General features: G+C 42.7%; 3 protein-coding genes across 3 annotated transcripts; all 3 read right to left on the reverse strand.

Moving 5' to 3' along the window:
* LOC109824178 (uncharacterized mitochondrial protein AtMg00810-like) lies at positions 310-1,077 on the reverse strand. The gene is made up of 2 exons (XM_020390712.1): positions 545-1,077; positions 310-466 (listed from the first exon to the last, which is right to left on the reverse strand). The coding sequence occupies exons 1-2, from the start codon at positions 1,075-1,077 to the stop codon at positions 310-312; spliced, it is 690 nt and encodes a 229-aa protein (XP_020246301.1).
* Positions 5,804-6,566, reverse strand: LOC109824846. Its single transcript, XM_020391496.1, has one exon. The coding sequence runs from the start codon at positions 6,470-6,472 to the stop codon at positions 5,966-5,968; it is 507 nt and encodes a 168-aa protein (XP_020247085.1). The 5' UTR covers positions 6,473-6,566; the 3' UTR covers positions 5,804-5,965.
* LOC109824195 (WEB family protein At1g75720) lies at positions 6,812-7,703 on the reverse strand. The gene has a single exon (XM_020390728.1). The coding sequence runs from the start codon at positions 7,692-7,694 to the stop codon at positions 6,963-6,965; it is 732 nt and encodes a 243-aa protein (XP_020246317.1). The 5' UTR covers positions 7,695-7,703; the 3' UTR covers positions 6,812-6,962.

The following is a 21,845-nucleotide window of genomic DNA, read 5'->3' on the forward strand; positions in this document are numbered from 1 at the left end:
GAATTTAGAATCCTTCTATTTTCTAATCTAGAATACTTATTTTAAGAGACATCGGGCAGAATATCAAATACCAGGTTGATCCTAGATATGTTGATGGAAGTAGAGCAAAAACTATTTTCTGGTGATTATGCTAAAATACTAAAAATCAAACAAAAATTTATGCAATGGCATTAGACAACATTGATATTGTAGAGAATAGAGAAAACCCTAATTGTTTTATTGAGAATAACAAGAGAGATATATATAGCCATACAAATAGGGTTAAGGTTAACGGGTAACATCCCATTAACCCAATACCCAATATTTAACTTAACACTCCCCCTCAAGCTGGAGCATAGATGCCATGTCCAGCTTGTCACATATAGTAGAGAACACCTTTGAAGAAGTAGCCTTGGTAAGAATATCAGCAAGTTGTTGTGAGGACGGAGTGAATATGAGAGATACTATCTTCTTCTCCCAAGCATCTCTGACAAAATTGCAGTCAACTTCAATATGTTTTGTCCTCTCATGAAACACAGAATTCTGTGCAATATAAATGGCAGACTGGTTGTCACAATGCATTGGCATTGGTCCAGGCTGAGCAAAAACAAGCTCTGTCATAAACTTTCTTAGCCACACCATCTCACAAGCAGTGTGAGCCATTGCTCTATATTCGGCCTCTGCACTAGATCGTGATACTACATCTTGTTTCTTGCTTCTCCAAGTCACAAGATTACCTCCAACAAAAGTACAAAATCCTGAGGTTGACTTCCGGTCTCCCATGTCTCCTGCGTAGCCAGCATCAGAGAAAGCCGAAATGTGAGTATGCACATGCTTCTTATATAACAATCCTTTGCCAGGGCAACTCTTGACATATGCCAAAATCTTCATAGTTGCTATCCAATGAACCTCTCTAGGTTTGTGCATAAACCTGCTCAATACACCTACTGCAAAAGTAATATCAGGTCTGGTAACTGTCAAATATATTAGCTTCCCAATTAGTCTCCTATATCGTCCAACATCATCTAGGAGAGAGGTATCATCACGCCACAAATCAACATTTGCCTCCATTGGAGTGCTTGCAGGTTTAGGTATCATCACGCCACAAATCAACATTTGCCTCCATTGGAGTGCTTGCAGGTTTGCATTCCAAGAGACTTGCTTCTTCTAGTAAATCTAGCACATACTTCCTTTGGGACAACAACAGGCCATGTTTTTGATATGCAACTTCAATCCCAAAAAAATACTTTGGTTTTCCCATGTCCTTAGTGATAAAATGACGGTTTAGATACTCCTTAGTCTCAGTTAAGGCAATAGAGTCACTTCCAGTCAGCAGAATATCATCAACATATACGGCTAAAATAACCAAACCAGTTGTTGTGCGTCAAAGAAAGACAGAGTGATCAGACTGACAACGTTGGAAACCAACATTAGAAATAACCTTGCTGAACTTATCAAACTAAGCTCGAGGACTCTGCTTTAACCCATAGATGGCCTTTCTCAGCCTGCAGATAATATTCTCCCCCTGAGCAACATACCCAGGAGGTTGCTCCATGTAAACCTCCTCGTCTAAATTACCATAAAGGAAAGCATTCTTCACATCTAGTTGGTGCATCGCCCAATCCATATTAACAGCCAGAGAGAAAAGAATTCTGATGGAGTTGAGACGAGCAACGGGAGAAAAGGTTTCAAAATAGTCGACGCCATATGTCTGGGTATAGCCTTTCGCAACCAGGCGAGCTTTATAACGGTCAACAGACCCATTGGGACGATATTTCAGGGTATACACCCATCTGCAACCAACCACAGTCGCTCTAGTAGGAAGAGAAACCAAGTCCCAAGTCCCTCTAGAAAGTAGTGCATTCATTTCCTCATCCATGGCCTGCTTCCAAGCTGGTACTAACATAGCTTCCTCATATGACCTAGGTATAGATACAGTGGACAAGGACAAGGCAAACTGACGAAAAGATGGGTTGAGACGGTCATAAGAGACAAAAAGAGATATAGGATATTTCGGGCAAGACCGTTTACCTTTTCGAAGAGCAATAGGGATATCCAAGTCAGAAGGAATAGAGGTCTCAACATGAGATGGACCGACAGCTGGAGATGAAGGTTCCGCAGTAGCAGATTCAGGGGCATGTACTTTTGGGCGACGAGAGTATGTCAGTAGAGGTTTCGGTGCAGGAGCAACAGGAGTAGGTAATGGAATAGTAGTAGGAGCAGAAGAAGGTAGTGGTACCTGTGGACAGCCAATAGTAGTGGAACCAGACGAAAAATATGGGACATACTCAAAAAAGGTAACATCAACAGACACAAAATATTTCCTGGTGGACGGATGATAACACCTATATCCTTTTTGAGTACGAGAGTATCCAACAAAAACACATTTGATGGATCTAGATGACAACTTATCCAAACCAGCAGTTAAATCCTGAACAAAACACGTAGAACCAAAGACACGGGGAATCGCAGAGAATTGTTTTTTATCAGAATAAAGACAATTGAATGGTATTAAACCATCAAGGACAGAGGAAGGCATGCGATTAATCAAATAATTTGCAGTGAGAACAGCATCAGACCATAAATACTTTGGAATATTCATATGTATCATCAGTGTTCTAGCAACATCTAGAATATGCCTATGCTTCCTCTCAGCAACTCCATTTTGTTGTGAAGTGTGAGAGCAAGAAGTCTGATGAATAATGCCATTAAGAGCACAAAATTTTGAAACATCACTTTTCATATATTCCAAAGCATTATCAGTACGAAGAATACGAACAGAAGTAGAGAACTGAGTTTTTATTTTATTATAAAAGAGTTCAATAACGTGCGAGACCTCTGACCTCTCTTTTAACAGATAAAGTCGCGTCATGCGAGAGAAATCATCAACAAAGATAATAAAATATCAAAAACCTTGCACAAAGGGAACACGATAAGGACCCCAGACATCGGAATGAACCAACTCAAAAGAAAAACTACTACGTTTATCGACTCAACTCTGAAAAGTAGCACGATGGTGCTTACCCAGTTCACACGACTCACAAGCTAAAGAGGAAATAGATGGCTGAACAGAAACTACCGATCTAAGTTTTTGTAGTGAAGGATGACCCAGACGCCAGTGCCACAATAAAGTGGAGTCAGACTGTGATGCAACAAGGCCAGCTTCTGACACACTGTCGTCCAAATAGTACATACCTCCTCTCTCATGCCCCGAACCAATCTTCATCCCAGTTGCTAGGTCCTGAAAAACACAATAAGATGGAAAGAAGGTGACTTTACAATTATTTTGTTTTGTAAACTTGCTAATGGATAATAGGCTAACATGAAATTTGGGAACATATAACACATCAGTTAGTTTTAAAGAGGAAGTAGCATGAACTGCTCCATCACCACGAACTGGAGAAAGAGTACCATCAGCAATACGGATAGAAGGAAACTTATCAGAAAGATGTAAAGATACAAAGTGATCCTTTATACCTGTCATATGAGATGAGGCTCCAGAATCTAGTACCCAGGGTTTGTGAGAAGAAGCTATGTAAGCATCCATACCTGAAGAGGATGCATGAGTAGCAGAATGAATATTCTGAGAGAGTTCTAGCTGGCGCAACCTCTCATAATCTGCCTGAGAAATCTGAACAGTAGGAGCAGTAACAGCTGGACCACCAGAAGTAGTAGCAGAAATAGATGAGTTAGTCGACTCTGTATCAGCTACCTGGGCCCACTGAGGACGACCAAACTTCTCCCAACACTTCTTAGAAATATGATTGGTTCTCCCACAATGACCACACTGTCGTGAGCCCTTATCAGATTCACCTTGCCTCCCAACAAAGGAACCACGTCCTCCCCCTGAATTACGGCCACGACCACGACCGCGGCCTTTGCCTCGATTAGAGAACATAACAGACTGATCCATCGTAGGTGGAGATGGTGTAGTAGTATCAGAAGTAATATCGCATGAATCATCTGAATCGTTATCACTCTTAGCAACATTCACCTTGCTGACCTTCTGGCCCTTCTTCTTGACATTCTCCTTCTCTCCGAGCTTCGGGCAATCTCTCTTTCAATGTTCTTATTCTTTGCAGAAAGCACACTGGTTCTTCGCTAATTGGTAGTGGCCTCTTGACTTTGACCTGCATGTGTTACCACCTCTCGGATAGGGACTCCTACATCTTATTGATAAGGCATCTCCTGAGTGCTAACTCTGAAAATTTCTTTATTCTTCCTCCTCAAGTCAAAATTTATCAACGCATTAGTCACTTTACTATAGGTGATGGAAGATCTATCGTTCAACAAAGTGAGTACGAATGTATCATACTCCTCATCGGGTAAGGAGTCTAATAAAATAATCACCTTGTACTCATCCGATATCTTCTCATCCACATTCGCCAAGTCCGACAACAACTTTATGTAGTTGTTCACATGATCTGCAAGTGAGGTACCCCTGGACATCTGAACAATCTTCGCAGCAAGTATAACCGGTTCTCAATACTCTTCGTAAGATATTTGTTGTTGAGAATCTCCTACATCTTCATCGCAGATGTCACATCAATCACATCACACTTCAACTCTTGTTCTAAATAAGATCTTATTACCCCACAAGCATTTCGATTCATCTTATCTCATATCACCTCATCATACTTCGGTGGCCTCTCATGGACCATGAGGGTCTCCTCTAAGTTTTGAGCATTCAAAGCATCCTGCACATCACTCATCCACAACCCGCCATACTTCACAACACTGGTCTTTGTATTTTGAAGTGCAACGTGAACCGTACTTGCTGTAGCCTTGCTGCTTTCAGCACTATCTACAGCTATTGCTTGTTATTTCTAAATTGTAGAGAAAATTCGAACAACTGGTAGAATTGAGAAATTACCCAACTTGAACCCTAGATTGGATTCCAGCACAAACTCCCAACCACACGAGGAAGGCGAGATCTCCAACTGGCAACTCCGCAATGCTATCTCCAACGAAGCCTAGATCTCCAAGATCCAAACTTCCAACAACGAATTTTCCTCCACCCAAAACAAACCCTAGGTCTGAAACCCTAGAGCTCTGATACCAATTCCAACAACGAATTTTCCTCCACCCAAAACAAACCCTAGGTCTGAAACCCTAGAGCTCTGATACCAATTTTGCACGTCGACGGAAGCGTGCTCGTGAACCAAACACTCATACGAGTAGGCGAACAAGAGAGAAGAACAACCAACAAGTGCAATTCACAAAAAAACGGCACAAACCAATCACAAACACAGATATTTACGTAGTTCGGCAAATTGTCTACGTCCACGGGGAGAGGATGGAGAGTTTTCACTATATGGATGAGAAAAATAATGGGTTACAACTCTCAAACACTCAAAATAACCCTCACCAAAAGATCTCAACTCACCTCTCAGAAATCTCCCTTACAACTCTCAAACACTCAAAATAACCCTCACCAAAAGATCTCAACTCACCTCTCAGAAATCTCCCTCTCAAAGTGCTCAAAACAACCAAAAGATCTCAACTCACCTCTCAGAAATCTCCCTCTCAAAGTGCTCAAAACAACCTCTTTTTCTCTCTTCAAATCTCTTCTAAAACGTTCTTTATATATAGAAACCCTAAAATCAAAACAGACTAGGAATCCAACAATTCTAAAACCAAAACCAAAACAGTCTAGAAATCCCAATAATTCTAAAACCAAAACCAAAACAGACTAGGAATCCCAATAATTCTAAAACCAAAACCAAAACAGATTAGGAATCATATTTAGCCTAATAATCTGCTATCCAACACAGACATCATCATAATCTCTATTTCACTACCTTCAGTGAATATTTCCCATGAATGTGGATTTGTAGAATGTATCCTTCTAAATGTTAAAGGAAGTAAAGCAACAAATAATTTTCTGGTGATTGTGCCTTAATACTAACAAATCAAACAAAATCCTATACAATGACACAAAAACATAACAGAGAGAGCGACAATCATCATGAGCTTCTTCAAACAGCTAATGCATTGATAGTGTTAATGGCCGTTCACTCTCCCGGTGTTCGCTGGAGTTTGGCGATACGTCGTCCCTCTCGCCTCCCGCCTGTCCCCGTGGAGTGCCCGGACCTGATCCCTCCATCGATCCCAGCACTGTCGCGTTCCCGAACCTCACTCTCCTCATCCCACCGGGAGAACCAACGGGTGATGCGACCCCATCGTCGGCGCCATTAGAAGTGGTGTTCGCGTTGGCTGGAGCAACGGCGGCTGCTCTAATGGAGGGGTTGCTGGAAGTGCCTGGAGAGTAGATTCCGATGACAGTGCGGTAGATGCAGGTGAGTATCCAGAAGGACCAGGGGATGGCGATGAGGACCATTCCGGCAATGGGGAACCAAGAAGTGGTTCTTGTCGCAGGAAGGGCGATGTAGGCGATGAGCAGGCTGCCTCCGCTGATGATGCTGAGGATGAGGATGGCAGTGATGAGCCAGACACAGATGTCGCCCGCCCTTCCGTCGTCAGTGGATGGCATTGGTGATCGGGCAGTTCGATCAGCAATGGAACGGTCAACCGTGATCGATATGATCCTGTTTCTCTTGTCAGTATTTGCTATCGTTTCTGCCTGATTTTCTTTAGAGGGGGTATTTGGGCATAATTTCAGCCAAGTTTGGTGAAAGGGCTCTAGAAGGTAGATAGAAACATTCAAGATTGCAAAAAACAAGGATCAGAGTGGAAACATTCAGAGAGAAAAGTGCAGGGGAGGTGTTGAGACTTTTAACTGTATTTGAAATATGTGGAGGATGTCCCTGAAGATACTTTTAACTGTCAGATTAGTTGAATCCACGACTTGTTACTGATACAAACTGAATCATACATATAAATACTGATAACATAATCTTTCAATTTAAGTCTCCCATACAAATTTAACTGAGGGGGAAAAGAGCACATTTCACTTCATTATTGGCACACATGAAACAAGCACATAACAAGCACTCATTCTCTACATTCATTTAGTTCAAGCATCATGTTAAAGTACCATAAAAGGGGCGGGTACAGAGAGAGTCATCAAAATCACCAGAAACCTTCTTCTTCTTCGAGAACAAATCCCCGATAAGAGGAACGATGGGCTTCTTCTTCGATATCTTCGGTTTCCTTCTCCCTCCGAAACTATCCTCCATATCTCCAATGCTCAGAGCCTCGGCTAATGAAGGCAGATACTCGAACTTATTGCTCTCTCCCCAACGTTCGCTCTTTACAAATGAAGACCGATCTTCTATGGCCAGCCTCTGCTTTGCTGCCTCGATCTCAGCCAGTTTCGACATGCTCTTATGAAGCTCAGCATTAAGAGAAGCCACTGCTATTTCTCTTTCTGACTCCCGTTCCTTCAGCAAAATCACCTCTTGCCTCGTCTCCTCTAGCTCAGCCTCTAATTTCCTGATAGAGTTCAGAATTATAATTCCGTCCTCTCTGTCTTGGTTGAAATGCGAAGAAGAAGAAGAGAAGGAGCGGGGCGAAGAGGCCGCTGAGTAAAGGGGCTTCGAAGCAGAAATTGCATAAATGGGTTTCGGAGGAGAAGCTGAATAAGTTGGCCTTGGAATGATTGCGGTGGCCTTTTGAGAGTAGGCATCAGTAGCTAGCAAACGCTCGCCAAATATCGCAACGGCTTCTTTAACGGAACGGAACGGGCGGGTTGTGTCGACCTCCGCCCGCTCCACGGTCTTGACTGCAAGAGCAGGGGATGGCTGGGCTTCCATCTGCTCAGAATTCAGGGCTCTGGTGTGAATTGAGGAGAAAGAAAAGGGGGAAGATATATGAGGTGATGATGAGTCTGGTTTCTTTGCTTCTACTTCAGAGATACATTGGTAAACTACAAACTTCCATTGTATGAATGAAGAGGACCTTTTGCCTACTTTTTTTCCTAAGATAACTATCAAGGGAACTTATTTCATACATGCAACAGAAAAAAGGAAGTAGATGGATGACTGCAGACCAGAAGGCTTTGCTGAGTGCTGTCTTCGTTCTGAAATACCTAAAATAAGCTAGTTGATGGGGAGCAAAATAACAATGTTGCACATCTATTTACCTTTAAAGTGTTCATGTGTATTTGTATCAAATGTGCTAAAACAAGAGATCTCTTTATGTAGCATTTGATCAGAGAGGTATGAGATGACGATACGATACCTGATGAAACGACAGATACGATACCTAATAGACCGAAAGCCTCCACTTAGGGAAAAGCTCATTTTAGGTAGGTTGTTTTCCAATGACAATCATAATGTTCTGTTTTCCTACAGGTAGGTACTGACGCATCTTGAGAACGTAAAATGCATGTTAATCGCTGTCATAGCGGCATAAGCGCAAGAACAAACTTTGTCATGCTACGCAAAGCGCAAGGAGTCCTTTTGCAATGTCAAAAGTAAAACTTCTGATCTAAGCATATGAGAAATTGTAGTAGTAACTGTCATGTGAGTTGGCTCCTGTACAATTTTTTTATGGAAGACTGAGAATGGACCATCCTGAAACAAATTAACCTGATGTTACCCTCAATCTATTCTCCCTTAGGCTATAAACAAAGTAAATTTAAATAACAGCGACAATTTTGTTTGAAAATATTAAAAATATGTAAGAAACTGACAGCATAGCAAGGGGTAAAATAATCTAAAGCCTAAATGGAAACCGAAACATAAAATTAAGAGTTCATAACTTCATATGATACCAAAAGAGAATGAGAATGAAAATTGAAATTGTGGAGAAATCAGGAAAAGAATCAGAAAAACCAGAAAAACTGGCATAAGTCGACTCATGCACTGTGCACGAGTCGACTTACGATCTGCAGCCGAATTGTGATTTTAGCCTCTGTCAAGTCGACTTAGCATGACTGTTAAGTCGACTTATGGCAAGTCGACTTAACAGTCTGTTAAGTCGACTTATGAAGTGTTCTCCAGTTGTTGATTTTCTCTCTGTCAAGTCGACTTGTGAGCTCTGTTAAGTCGACTTACGACGGGTTTTTTGCATACGCAGGTTTCCTATTTGCAGTCTGATTGGGGTTTTGTTTTGATATAAATAGGGAAACGATTTGTGAGGGTTTTTTATCAGAGATTAAGGAATCTTTTGAGCATTGTGAGAGGGAGATATTGTGAGCAAGGTGAGATCTTTGGTTGAGGGTTAGTTTGAGAGAATTTGTGTGATTGTAACCCTTTGTACTCTCCTTGATTTAGTGAAATCTCCCCATCCTCTCCCCGTGGACGTAGGCAAATTGCCGAACCACGTATATCTCTGTGTTTGGATTGACTTGGCTTTATTGGTTGGATTTGTGCAAGAGTTTGGCTTTCTTCTACTCGTGATCACAGGTTCGTTGTGAGTTCGTGCAAGGCTTCCGCAAAGGCGCGCGACAAGTGGTATCAGAGCTCAGATTCAGATCTAGGGTTTTGGATTAGGTGGAGGAAGATTCAGTTTGAAGCTTGGTTCTTGGAGTTCTAGGCTTTAGTGGAGTTAGGGTTTGAAGTTGCCGTTGAAGATCTCGCTTTCCTCGTGTGGTTAGGAGTTCTATTTGGAATCCAATCTAGGGTTCAGTTGGGTAATTTCTTATTCTTTCAAAGTTTGGATCTTTCTCTACAATTTGGAAGTTGTGATTATGGGTGAAGTAATTGGTGAAAGCAGCAAGATGACAGGCACAGTTCAAGTGGGTTTTCAGAACACTAAGATTAGTGTTGTGAAATATGACGGCAAGATCAATTTTGGTTTGTGGATGAGCGACGTACAGGATGCGCTCAATGCTCAAAATCTGGAGGAGACCATCATGGTCGATGTGAGGCCACCTAAGTATGAAGAAGCGATATGGGAAAAGATGAATCGAAATGCTTGCGGGGTGATCAGGTCCTGTTTGGAACAGGAGCTGAAATACGATGTGATTGGGGTGACGTCTGCGATGAAGATGTGGGAAATTCTCAACAATAAGTACCTTACGAAGAGTGTTGAGAACCGGTTGCACTTGCTGCGAAGGTTATTCAGATTCCAGATGTCCAGAGGTACCTCGCTTGCGGCTCATGTGAACAACTACACTAAGTTGTTGTCGGACTTGGCGAACGTGGATGAGAAGATCACAGATGAGTACAAGGCTATTATTCTTTTGGGCTCCTTACCGGATGAGGAGTATGATACCTTCGTGCTTACGTTGCTGAACGGGAGATCTTCTATCACTTATAGTGAAGTGACTAACGCATTGACGAACTATGATTTGAGGAGGAAGGATAAGGAGACTTCCCGCGCTAGTACTTCAGGAGAGGCCTTGTCGGCGAGAGGTAGAAGCTCATATCAGAAAGGTGGAAACAGAGGGAGGTCAAAGTCAAGAGGTCGTCACCAGCTTGGAAAGAATCAATGTGCATTCTGCAAGGAGCAGGGACATTGGAAAAGAGATTGCCCGAAAGTCAAAGAAAAGGAGAATAGCAAGAATAAGGGCCCGAAGGCCAATGAGGTGAATGTTGCGAAAGGCGATGATTCCGATGATTCGAGCTTTTCTCTTTTGATTACTCCGGAGGTGAACCATTTGGATGCATCGGAGTGGATGCTTGATTCTGGCGCTACTTATCATGTGACTCCTAGGCGAGATTGGTTCTCATCATTTGAGAGACTCGATGGGGGTGTTGTGGTCATGGGAAATGATCAATCCTGTGGCGTTCGTGGGATAGGTACTGTGAGGATTCGGATGCACGATGGAGTAGTCCGTGAGCTGAAGGAGGTGAGATTCGTTCCTCAACTTAAGAAGAATCTTATCTCAGTGGGGGCTTTGGAGGCGAAGGGATTCAGGGTGACCTTTGAGGATGCTGTAGCAAAGGTTACTAAGGGATCTTTGGTGGTGATGAAGGGAGTCCGAAATCATAATTTATATTATCTGAAGGGGAGCACCGAGATTGGCCAGGTTGCTTCGGCGATTTCAGAGGCGGACATGAGCAGACTTTGGCACTACAGGCTAGGGCATACAGGTGAAAAGTCACTGCAGGCATTGTGCAAGCAGGGGCTTTTGAAGGGAGCCAAGAGTGGTAAAGTAGAATTCTGTGAGCACTGTGTACTTGGCAAGAAGACGAAGGTGAAGTTCGGGACGGCCATTCATAGGACGAGGGGCATCTTGGACTACGTGCACACAGATGTTTGGGGTCCCACTAAGACGGCATCACTTGGTGGTCGACATTGGTTCGTCACGTTCGTTGATGACTATTCTAGGCGATGTTGGGTGTACACCATGAAGCATAAGAGTGAAGTCCTAGATTTGTTTGTGGAGTGGAAGAAGAGATTGGAACTGCAGACTGGGAGAAAGATCAAGACGTTGCGATCCGACAACGGCGGCGAGTATACCTCAGACCCCTTTCTGCAGCTATGTCGAGACGAGGGCATAGAGAGGCACTTCACAGTTAGTCATACACCGCAGCAGAATGGGGTGGCAGAGAGATTGAATCGGTCTTTGCTGGAGAAGATTCGATGTTTATTGGCGCATAGTGGTTTGGAGAAGATCTTTTGGGCTGAGGCACTTTCTTATGCGAGCCACCTCATTAACAGGCTGCCTTCATCTGCGATTGAGGGGAAGACCCCTATGGAGATGTGGTCGGGAGAGACAGCACATGACTATGACCAGCTTAAGGTATTTGGTTGCCCTGCATATTATCATGTTAGAACTGATAAGTTGGAACCTCGAGCTAGGAAGGCCATATTTGTAGGATTCAAGCGTGGTGTCAAGGGATACAAGCTTTGGGATCCAGTTGATAAGAAGATTGTGCTGAGTAGGGACGTCACATTCGATGAGGCTTCTATCTTGAAGCTTCCCAGCTCTCATCAGGTGGAGAGCAACCCGACAGAGGAGATTTCGCAGGTGGTGGAGATTGATGCAGCTCCACAGAGTCCAGATAGTGCAGTATCCATGAGAGTGCCGACTGAGGTGACGCCAGGCGAGCACGACGGTGATGCGGAGGATACGGGTACTCATGAGCAGGATCAGGGACCGACGGCTCAGGTTCAGGATTCTATTGCGGCACGGAGACAGAGGAGAGACATACGGGTGCCAGCACGGTATGCCGACACAGTTGCATATGCACTTCCGGTGGAGAGTATCGATGAGATGGTGCCTACTACATTCAGAGAGGCCGAGCAGAGTTCGGAGGCTGATTCGTGGCAGGTGGCTATGCAGGAGGAGATGGAGTCTCTTCACAAGAACGATACATGGGAGCTTGTAGAGCTTCCAAAGGGGCGGAAGGCGATTGGGTGCAAGTGGGTGTACACGAAGAAGGAGGGCATTGAGGGCACTCCAGTGAGGTTCAAGGCTAGGTTGGTTGCGAAGGGCTATGCACAGGAGGAAGGTATTGATTACAATGAGGTTTTCTCTCCGGTGGTGAAGCATTCGTCGATTCGGATTTTGCTAGCTTTGGTGGCACAGTATGGATTGGAGTTAGATCAGTTGGATGTGAAGACAGCATTTCTTCATGGTGATCTTGATGAAGAAATATATATGACTCAGCCATTGGGATTCCGAGCTGCAGGGAAAGATAAGTTGGTTTGCAGGCTAAAGAAATCGCTATACGGTTTGAAGCAGTCTCCTCGACAGTGGTATAGGCGATTTGATGGTTTTATGCTTGGTCATTCGTACACTCGGAGCCAGTTTGATCCTTGCGTGTATTTTCGCAAGTTGAGAGGAGGTGCGTACATTTATTTGTTGCTTTATGTCGATGACATGTTGGTTGCTTCTAGTTCCAGGTCAGCTATAGATGAGTTGAAAGTTCAGCTTTCGAATGAGTTTGAGATGAAGGACTTGGGCGAGGCGAAGCGCATTTTAGGGATGGAGATCGGCAGAGATAAGAAGAAGGGCAGGATTTGTTTGACACAGGTGGCTTATTTGAAGAAGGTTCTACAGCGATTCCATGTTAGCATGGATACGAAGCCAGTTTGTGTACCGTTGGGAGCCCATTTGAAGCTTTCAGCTGGCCTTTCACCGAAGTCAGTTGAAGACCGTGAGTTGATGACGAAGACTCCATATGCGAGCGCAGTTGGGAGCTTGATGTACGCGATGGTATGTACGAGGCCGGATTTGTCACAGGCAGTGAGCATGGTGTCGAGATACATGCACGATCCAGGAGTGGGTCATTGGGACGCCGTGAGATGGATTTTGAGGTACATTAGAGGTACGCTCAATGTTGGTTTGGTTTATGAGCGGGACACTACAGGTGGGCAGCTATGCATTGGCTATGTTGATTCGGATTATGCCGGGGATTTGGATAAGCGCCGGTCTACAACGGGGTATGTGTTCACCTTGACCCGTGCGCCGGTGTGTTGGAGATGCACCTTACAGTCGACGGTGGCTTTGTCTACGACGGAGGCAGAGTATATGGCAGTTACGGAGGCTGTGAAGGAGGCTATTTGGCTTCGAGGACTTCTGGAAGAACTTGGTATATCGCAGCGATCCGTCACTATTCATTGTGATAGCATGAGTGCTATATATTTGGCGAAGAATCAGGTTTTTCATGCGAGGACGAAGCACATTGACGTTCGTTATCACTTCGTTCGAGATGTTCTTGAAGATGGCGATGTGGAGATTGTGAAGGTCCATACGAAGGATAATCCGGCGGATATGCTCACGAAGGTGGTTCCAAGCAACAAGTTTGATCATTGCAGAAACTTGTTGAATATTTGTGATTGTTGAGGCCGTTGACGGCCATTTGGATGAACTACGGGCGGCTTGATCCCTTGGGAGAGGGGGTACGTAGGCAACCATGGTGGTGCAGCCGTATTTGGAGAGACGACACATTGATGCTCTTGGTTTGGTGTCGGCTCATTTTTGGCAAAATTCGCCGAGGTGGAGAATTGTGGAGAAATCAGGAAAAGAATCAGAAAAACCAGAAAAACTGGCATAAGTCGACTCATGCACTGTGCACGAGTCGACTTACGATCTGCAGCCGAATTGTGATTTTAGCCTCTGTCAAGTCGACTTAGCATGACTGTTAAGTCGACTTATGGCAAGTCGACTTAACAGTCTGTTAAGTCGACTTATGAAGTGTTCTCCAGTTGTTGATTTTCTCTCTGTCAAGTCGACTTGTGAGCTCTGTTAAGTCGACTTACGACGGGTTTTTTGCATACGCAGGTTTCCTATTTGCAGTCTGATTGGGGTTTTGTTTTGATATAAATAGGGAAACGATTTGTGAGGGTTTTTTATCAGAGATTAAGGAATCTTTTGAGCATTGTGAGAGGGAGATATTGTGAGCAAGGTGAGATCTTTGGTTGAGGGTTAGTTTGAGAGAATTTGTGTGATTGTAACCCTTTGTACTCTCCTTGATTTAGTGAAATCTCCCCATCCTCTCCCCGTGGACGTAGGCAAATTGCCGAACCACGTATATCTCTGTGTTTGGATTGACTTGGCTTTATTGGTTGGATTTGTGCAAGAGTTTGGCTTTCTTCTACTCGTGATCACAGGTTCGTTGTGAGTTCGTGCAAGGCTTCCGCAAAGGCGCGCGACAGAAATAAGGAATCGTAAAGGGGATACTCACTCAAAGTAAAGTTAGACTGAAGCTTTCAAATCTGCAAACTTAAACGTTCACAAGCTTTTCCTTGTCAGTGAAGAAAAAGAACAGGCTGTAACTAGGTAATATTTATGTCACTATTGCCAGGAGTTGCAGCTACTCCCTCAGAAAGTTTTTTCCAAATGAAAAACCACGCGTTAATCAACAAAATATTTGCACGATGTCAGAGATAAGGAACCAAATTGCAATCTAGCAATTGCAGTGCATCCACACATTCCTTTATCGGTTAGCGACTAGAATATTTATGTTACATTGTGTCTTTGGTTTTTTTATATAACTTCATGAGAATTAGATAGGGTTAGAGATCTATCATAATTAGGAGAATAGGTCTCATCATGATTAGGAGTTTGAATCCTATTCTAAGTAGGAAGTTAGGCTAGAGATAGAGTCTTGATTTCCCTATATATATGCTTCTATTATTGGAGGAAAAATCAATGAGAGAGAGAGCCAATATTCTTGTAATCTACGGTTAGTAGAGGGCGTAGGCTGATTCAAAAATATTGTGTGAGAGACGAGGGTTTCGTAGTCTTTGTCCGTGCAAAAGATTACAAGATTGGGAGAGAGTTTCGTAGTTTTTGTCCGTTCAAAAGATTATTGTAGGCGTCAAAAATTGCCTGTATGTTCCGGAACACAGCTCAAGGCGAAAAGAAGACGAAGAACGTCGTTATCTAAGTCAGAGAGGATCATTTGATGCCAAAAAGAAGCAAAAGAAGCGACGAAACGATAAGACTTGAAGCTGTCTCACAATTGGTGAGACAGCCAGAGTTGTCTCGAGATCCGAGACACCAAAGTGTGTCTCGGGTGCCGAGACACCTTAATGTGCCTCGCACTCCGAGACAATACATGGTGTCTCACAAATACAGACTCCCCACGATGCATTTTTTGATGATTTCTTCGTGTTTCATACGGTCCAATGGATCTATAACTGCCTTGGGAATATCCTTAAACACGAGAAAGTCGTTATAAACTGAAAATCCACCAGAACAATGGTCGGTTACAAATTCTTATTCAAAAGCATGGCTTCTGAAGCCTATAAATACCCCTCTAGCACCCTTGTGCACGGGGGAGGGGGGACTACATGCACTGACGTACGAACGAGATCTGGACTTTTGGGGCGAAGTGTTGACGATTTGAGAGCAGAGACCCACGAATTTCAAAGAGGAAGACAAGACTTGAGGGAACTTAGATCATAAAGAGCGAGTGCTTCATCAGATTCGAGCATCCTCAAAGGCCTTCATCGTTCCCTCGATATTTAGATCTTGATTTGATATCGGGAAGAGTGTTTACCTCACCTCGCTGAGATATCCACTCATGTTCTTATTTCCAAAATGAAATAAGAACAACGAGTCTTCTTCACGATCAACCCGAATCGTTGAATCGGTCGTCCATGGGCTAAAGCGCCCCCGACACAAACAAAGATCCCACGCAAGTAGCGACTAATAAATAGTTTCTACGTGTGTTTCTAGGGAGTTCTCTTTTTTTGTAAAGAGAAGTATTATAAAAAGGCTCACTTTTGTGTTTCCATTGTATGACGATAAACGTTATAATGGAAGTTACAATGAAACTGATTCCCGACGCAAATTATTTTAAGGAGTGAGTTTTGAAGAGAATGTGAGAGTTGATTATGTATGTGAGGTTGAGAGATTAAGAGACGTGAGTTGAGTGGTTCCTCTTGTAGTTCTTCTTGATACATAGTAGATTTCTCGTATTATTATCTCATGGACGTAGGTTTTTTAAAGTTGGCCGACTGAATCACGTAAATCTTGGTGTTTTTCTTCTTAATCATGGTTATTTTATGTTTTGTTGATTGTAGGTTGGCTTCCGAATTGCGGAGATCATAGTACATGGGGAGACTAAAATTTTCTAACAAATGGTATCAACGATGGATCCGGGAGCAAGTTCGCAAGATAGACATCGTACAAAAGTAAAGATCGGTAGCGTTACAATAATCAAGATGAAGAAAAAGAAAAAGAAAAAAGAAGGTATTGCAGCGACGGGAACAATGTTCACGTGGGTGAGGGTTTGGTTAAAAATTATTAAATCAAATCCGACGGTGCAGATTAATTTGTCTTTTGATCGAGGGTTTGGAGGAGGATTTCAACAATCCAGGAGTTAATTCCTAGGTTTTGGAGTGCTCTGAATATGATGGGAGGGTTTGATTTTCTTAGATTTTGCTTAGATTAGTCAGAAGGTGCTGATAAGTACTGATGGTGGTAACGAGACAGATCTGATGGCAGATAGGGTAAACGAGTATGCGAATAAGACTATGTAGATAATTAGACATGATTCTAGTAGTAAAGTTATTAACATGTAATTATTCAGAGTTATCGTGGGAGCAGGAGTTGGTTGGTGTGTAGACTCGAGGAGGACAGTGCCAGTTTATGTGGAGCTTGCAAGCAAGCATGGCCGAGTGACACACATGTTGATGAAGATGGTGACATTGGACTTGTAGGGAGTTGTAGGAGAATGAACGCTCATATTTGGTTCAAGTCAAGTGACAAAGAAGATAGAGGCATCAGGCTCGTAGTGTGGAGTAGGAGAGGTGCACCAATATGATTTGAGACGAGCAATGCAGGTGTACGAGGATAGCAAGCAGGATAATGCTACTGTCAAGTTCAGTTCAAGAGGACAAACATGGATTATTTGCTTCTAATATTAGAGGTGGTGAATATCTCTTGGTGTACACAAGAGAGGTTGAGGCGTCATGACGAGGCGGACGATAGCGAGTCACGAGACGTCCCAGTTGGAGTACGTGTGTTCTAATTAGGAGTGCAGGTGCTTCGATTTGAAGTGCAAAAAATTAAAAGACGCTAGCGGGAGAGGCAAAGTTTTAAGACAGCGATGATATATCTTCAAGGGAGTTTGGGAATCGAATCCAATGTGGAGATAGTTAAGATTGTGTCTTTGAATCTTTGTATAATTTTATGAGAATTAGATAGGGTTAGAGACCTATCATGATTAGAAGATTAGATCTCATCATGATTAGGAGTTTGAATCATATTCTAATTAAGAAGTTAGGCTAGAGATAGGGTTTTGGTTTCCATATATATATTCTTCTATTGTTGGAGGAAAAATCAAGGAGAGAGAGAGAGAGAGAGAGAGAGAGAGAGAGAGAGAGAGAGAGAGAGAGAGAGAGAGAGAGAGGGAGGGAGCTAATATTCTTGTAATCTAGGGTTAGCAGAGGGTGTAGCCTGATTCAAGAATATTATGTGAGAGGCGAGGGTTTCGTAGTCTTTGTTCGTGAAAAAGATTCAATATTGGGAGAAAGTTTCATAGTCTTTGTCCACTCAAAAGATTATAAGGAGTGAGTTTTGGAGAGAATATGAGAGTTGAGAGAGAGAGAGAGAGAGAGAGAGAGGGAGGGAGCTAATATTCTTGTAATCTAGGGTTAGCAGAGGGTGTAGCCTGATTCAAGAATATTATGTGAGAGGCGAGGGTTTCGTAGTCTTTGTTCGTGAAAAAGATTCAATATTGGGAGAAAGTTTCATAGTCTTTGTCCACTCAAAAGATTATAAGGAGTGAGTTTTGGAGAGAATATGAGAGTTGATTATGTATGTGAGGTTGAGAGATTGAGAGACGAGAGTTGAGTGATTCATCTTGTAGTTTTTCTTGATACATAGTGGATTTCTCGTATTGTTGTCTCGTGGACATAGGTTTTTTGAAATTGGTCGGCCGAACCACGTAAATCTCGGTGTTCTTTCTTCTTTATTATGATTGTTTTATATCTTGTTGATTGTGAGTTAGCTTCCGAGTTGCGGAGATCGTAGTACGTGGGGAGACTAAATTTTTCTAACAAATGGTATCAGAGCCATAATGATGGATCCGGGAGCGATTTTGCAAGATAGACATCGTACAAAAGTAAAGATCGGCAACGTTACAAGAATCAAGATGGAGAAAAGTAAAAGGGAAAAAAGAAGGTACTGCAGCGGCGAGAACACTGTTCACGTTGGTGAGGGTTTGGTTAAAATTTATTAAATCAAATTTGACGGTGCAGATTAATTTATCTTCTGATCGAGGGTTTAGAGGCGGATTTCGACGATCCAAGTTTTGTAGTGCTCTGAACACGATGGGAGGGTTTGATTTTTTAGATTTTACTGAGATTGGTCAGAAAGTGCTGATAAGTACTGAAGATGGTAACAAAACAGATCCGGTGGCAGATAGAGTAAACAAGTATGTGATGGATGAGACTAGTGCAGATAATCAGACGTGATTTTAGCAGTAAAGTTCTCAGCATATAATTATTCAAAGTCATTGTGGGAGTAAGAGTTGGTTGGTGTGTAGACTCTATGAGGATAATGCCAGTTTAGGTGGAGCTTGTAAGCGAGCATGGCCGAGTGACACGCATGTTGATGAAGATGGTGGTATTGAACTTGTAGGGAGTTATAAGAGAATGAGCGCTCATATTCAGTCCAAGTCAAGTAATAGAGGGGATAGAGACATCCAACTCATAGTGTAGAGTAGAAGAGGTGTACCGATATGATTCGAGACGAGAGGTGCAGATAGAGTACGAGGATAGCAAGCAGGGCAATGCTACTATCAAGTTTAGTTTGAGAGGACAAGTATGGTTGATTTGCTTCTAATGTTAGAGGTGATGAAGATCTCTTAGTGTGCACAAGAGAGATGGAGGCGCCACGGCGAGGCGGACGATAGCGAGGGCCACGAGATGTCCCAGTTGGAGTATGTGTGTTCTGATTAGGAGTGCAGGTGCTTCGATTTGAAGTGCAAAAGAATAGAAGATGCTAGCGGGAGAGGCAAAGTTTCAAGATGGCAATGATATATCTTCAATGGAGTTTAGGAATCAAATCCAAGGTAGAGATTGTTAGGATTGTGTCTTTGATTCTTAGTATAACTTCATGAGAATTAAAAAGGGTTAGAGATCTATCATGATTAGGAGGTTAGGTCTCATCATAATTAGGAGTTTGAATCCTATTCTAATTAGGAAGTTAGACTAGAGATAGGATTTTGTTTTTCCTATATATATTCTTCTTTTGTTGGAGGAAAAACCGGGGAGAGAGAGAGAGAGAGAGAGAGAGAGAGAGAGAGAGAGAGAGAGAGAGCCAATATTCTTGAAATCTAGGGTTAGCAGAGGGCGTAGCCTGATTCAAGAATATTGTGCAAGAGACAAGGGTTTTGTAGTCTTTGTCCGTACAAAAGATTACAAGATTGGGAGAGGATTTCGCAGTCTTTGTCCGCTCAAAAGATTGTACGGAGTGGGTTTTGAAGAGGATATGAGAGTTGATTATGTATGTGAGGTTGAGAGATTGAGAGACGAGAGTTGAGTGGTTCCTTTTGTAGTTCTCCTTGATACATAGTGGATTTCTCGTATTGTTGCCTCGTGGACGAAGGTTTTTTTGAAGTTAGTCGACCGAACCACGTAAATCTCGGTGTTCTTTCTTATTGATTATAGTTGTTTTATATATTATTAATTGTGGGTTGGCTTCCAAATGCGGAGATCGTAGTAGGTGGGGAGACTAAAATTCCCCTACAATTTCGTGTCCGCGATAAGGTTGGTCAGTTATTGCCCCTCAAATTCCTTCCTTGACCTGACGAGGTTCTTGTTAGACCCTAGAGGGGGGGTGATTAGGGTCTTATGCTAATCTAATCTGATTAAATGCTAATTAAAATTAATTAACAAGTTATCCTAGTAAGTATGAAATACCACAAGATATATGAGCTAGGATAAGCAATGTAAACAATGAGATATATCCTATATGATGAAATATATATGCAAGGATATATAAACAAACACAAGGGTAAACAATATGAAACAAGATAGAGGATGATATGAATAATGAGACAATGACGATATAAGCAATGAGCACAAATATAAATAAACGCCAAAGCACACTCAAACACAATCAAATGATCACGGAGTTCGGACCTTCCGTCCTACGTCTCCGCTCCCCACTCCCGAGGAGAAATCCACTATCACAACCGAGTGTAGGCATCAAAAATTACCTATAGGTCTCCACGAACAACTCAGTGTTAAGGAACGACGATGAACGTCACTATCCGGTTCACAGGAGTTCGATTGATGTCGATGAACGCTTAAAGTAAATCAACGAACTACGTGAACTAACAAAGGTACGGGCTAATCGAGAGTCTCGCGATGTTTACAAAAGGAACAACGCCCTTCGTGTCTCATTCATTCAACAGATGATCCAACCATCGGAGCTGATAGAACTCCTTGTCGGCTTTCCAACGTACTTCGAATCACTCAAATCCGAGTCCAGACGAAGGAATTACAGCAGAAACAGATGAAAACACCAAAAGGAGTGTCTCGGACCAACGAGACACCCTTCGGTGTCTCGGCTAAGGCCGAGACACCCTTGGGTGTCTCGGATCAATAGGAGACACCCTAGGGTGTCTCCAATCAAGTAGAGACACCCTGGGGTGTCTCCAAGGAAGATTTGGGCTTTTAAGCGTTTTTAACCGCTCCGTTATCCTCTCAAGCCTATAAATACATGTCTTAGGCCTCATTTTTTCAGATCTGGAATTTTGGAGAATTGGCGAAGCCCTGCCGGAGTGAAGAGTGATATCCCCGTCACAGGCTAAAGACCCACGCAAGCAAGAGACGACGAACGGATCTTGTGTTTATTTTCAAGAAAGTTGTAATCTTTTTATTCTTTGTTGTTTGAATTCATTTGTAACGTTTAAAGTTTAATGAAATCAATGATGAAGGCAACTTTCGACGAAAACACCGGGTTTTCTACGTTCACCCGAATAACGTTTACAACCACACTATGTCGGTTTTCAACGTTCACCGATCAACGTCCACTCCTCACACTCGGTTTTCTAGTTCACCGAAAACTTCACAACAACACACTATGTAATCCCACTCTACACCCACTAAATGTTGAACTAGACATGTCTCCCTCAAGTGCTCGGTTACAACCTCTCCCTAGGTTCGTCAACCGACGCCACTCCTCTTGGGACGATCCCCGACTCTCGCCACACACTTCTCTCGGTGTACAAGTGTATTACAAAGTGAATCTCACAAAAAGGCTTAATACAATAATTGATTGTTCTCAACTATGGATGAGAACACAATGAAAGCTCACACTCAATGTTACAACTCTCACAACCCTAAATATATTATGAATGCAAATACAATAAGCTCAAGTACGTGTGTGTAAACAATAAGTAAAATCAAATCAACTAAACTCAATATAAAACTAGCTTTAATAAAATGAAAAGCTAGAGTTGAGTTTAGGAAAACTTCTCTAGATGACAAGAGAGAGAGATGGATTGAATGCCCAAAATACAATTGATAATCTCCTCAAGCTCTTGTAAAACTTTCTTCATAAACCAAACCCTTAAACAAGCTTAAAACAAGCTTAAACTCTT

This window comes from Asparagus officinalis, chromosome 9 (assembly GCF_001876935.1).
Source record: "Asparagus officinalis chromosome 9, Aspof.V1, whole genome shotgun sequence".
NCBI classification, from domain to species: domain Eukaryota; kingdom Viridiplantae; phylum Streptophyta; class Magnoliopsida; order Asparagales; family Asparagaceae; genus Asparagus; species Asparagus officinalis.

Bases quoted from the DNA above. Each gene is read 5' to 3' on its own strand.
- LOC109824178 (XM_020390712.1), bottom strand. From the start codon at position 1,077: ATGATACCTAAACCTGCAAGCACTCCAATGGAGGCAAATGTTGATTTG. The intron at 467-544 runs GTCTGCCATTTA...CAATTTTGTCAG, and splicing joins CCAATGCATTGTGACAACCA to AGATGCTTGGGAGAAGAAGA.
- LOC109824846 (XM_020391496.1), bottom strand. From the start codon at position 6,472: ATGCCATCCACTGACGACGGAAGGGCGGGCGACATCTGTGTCTGGCTC.
- LOC109824195 (XM_020390728.1), bottom strand. From the start codon at position 7,694: ATGGAAGCCCAGCCATCCCCTGCTCTTGCAGTCAAGACCGTGGAGCGG.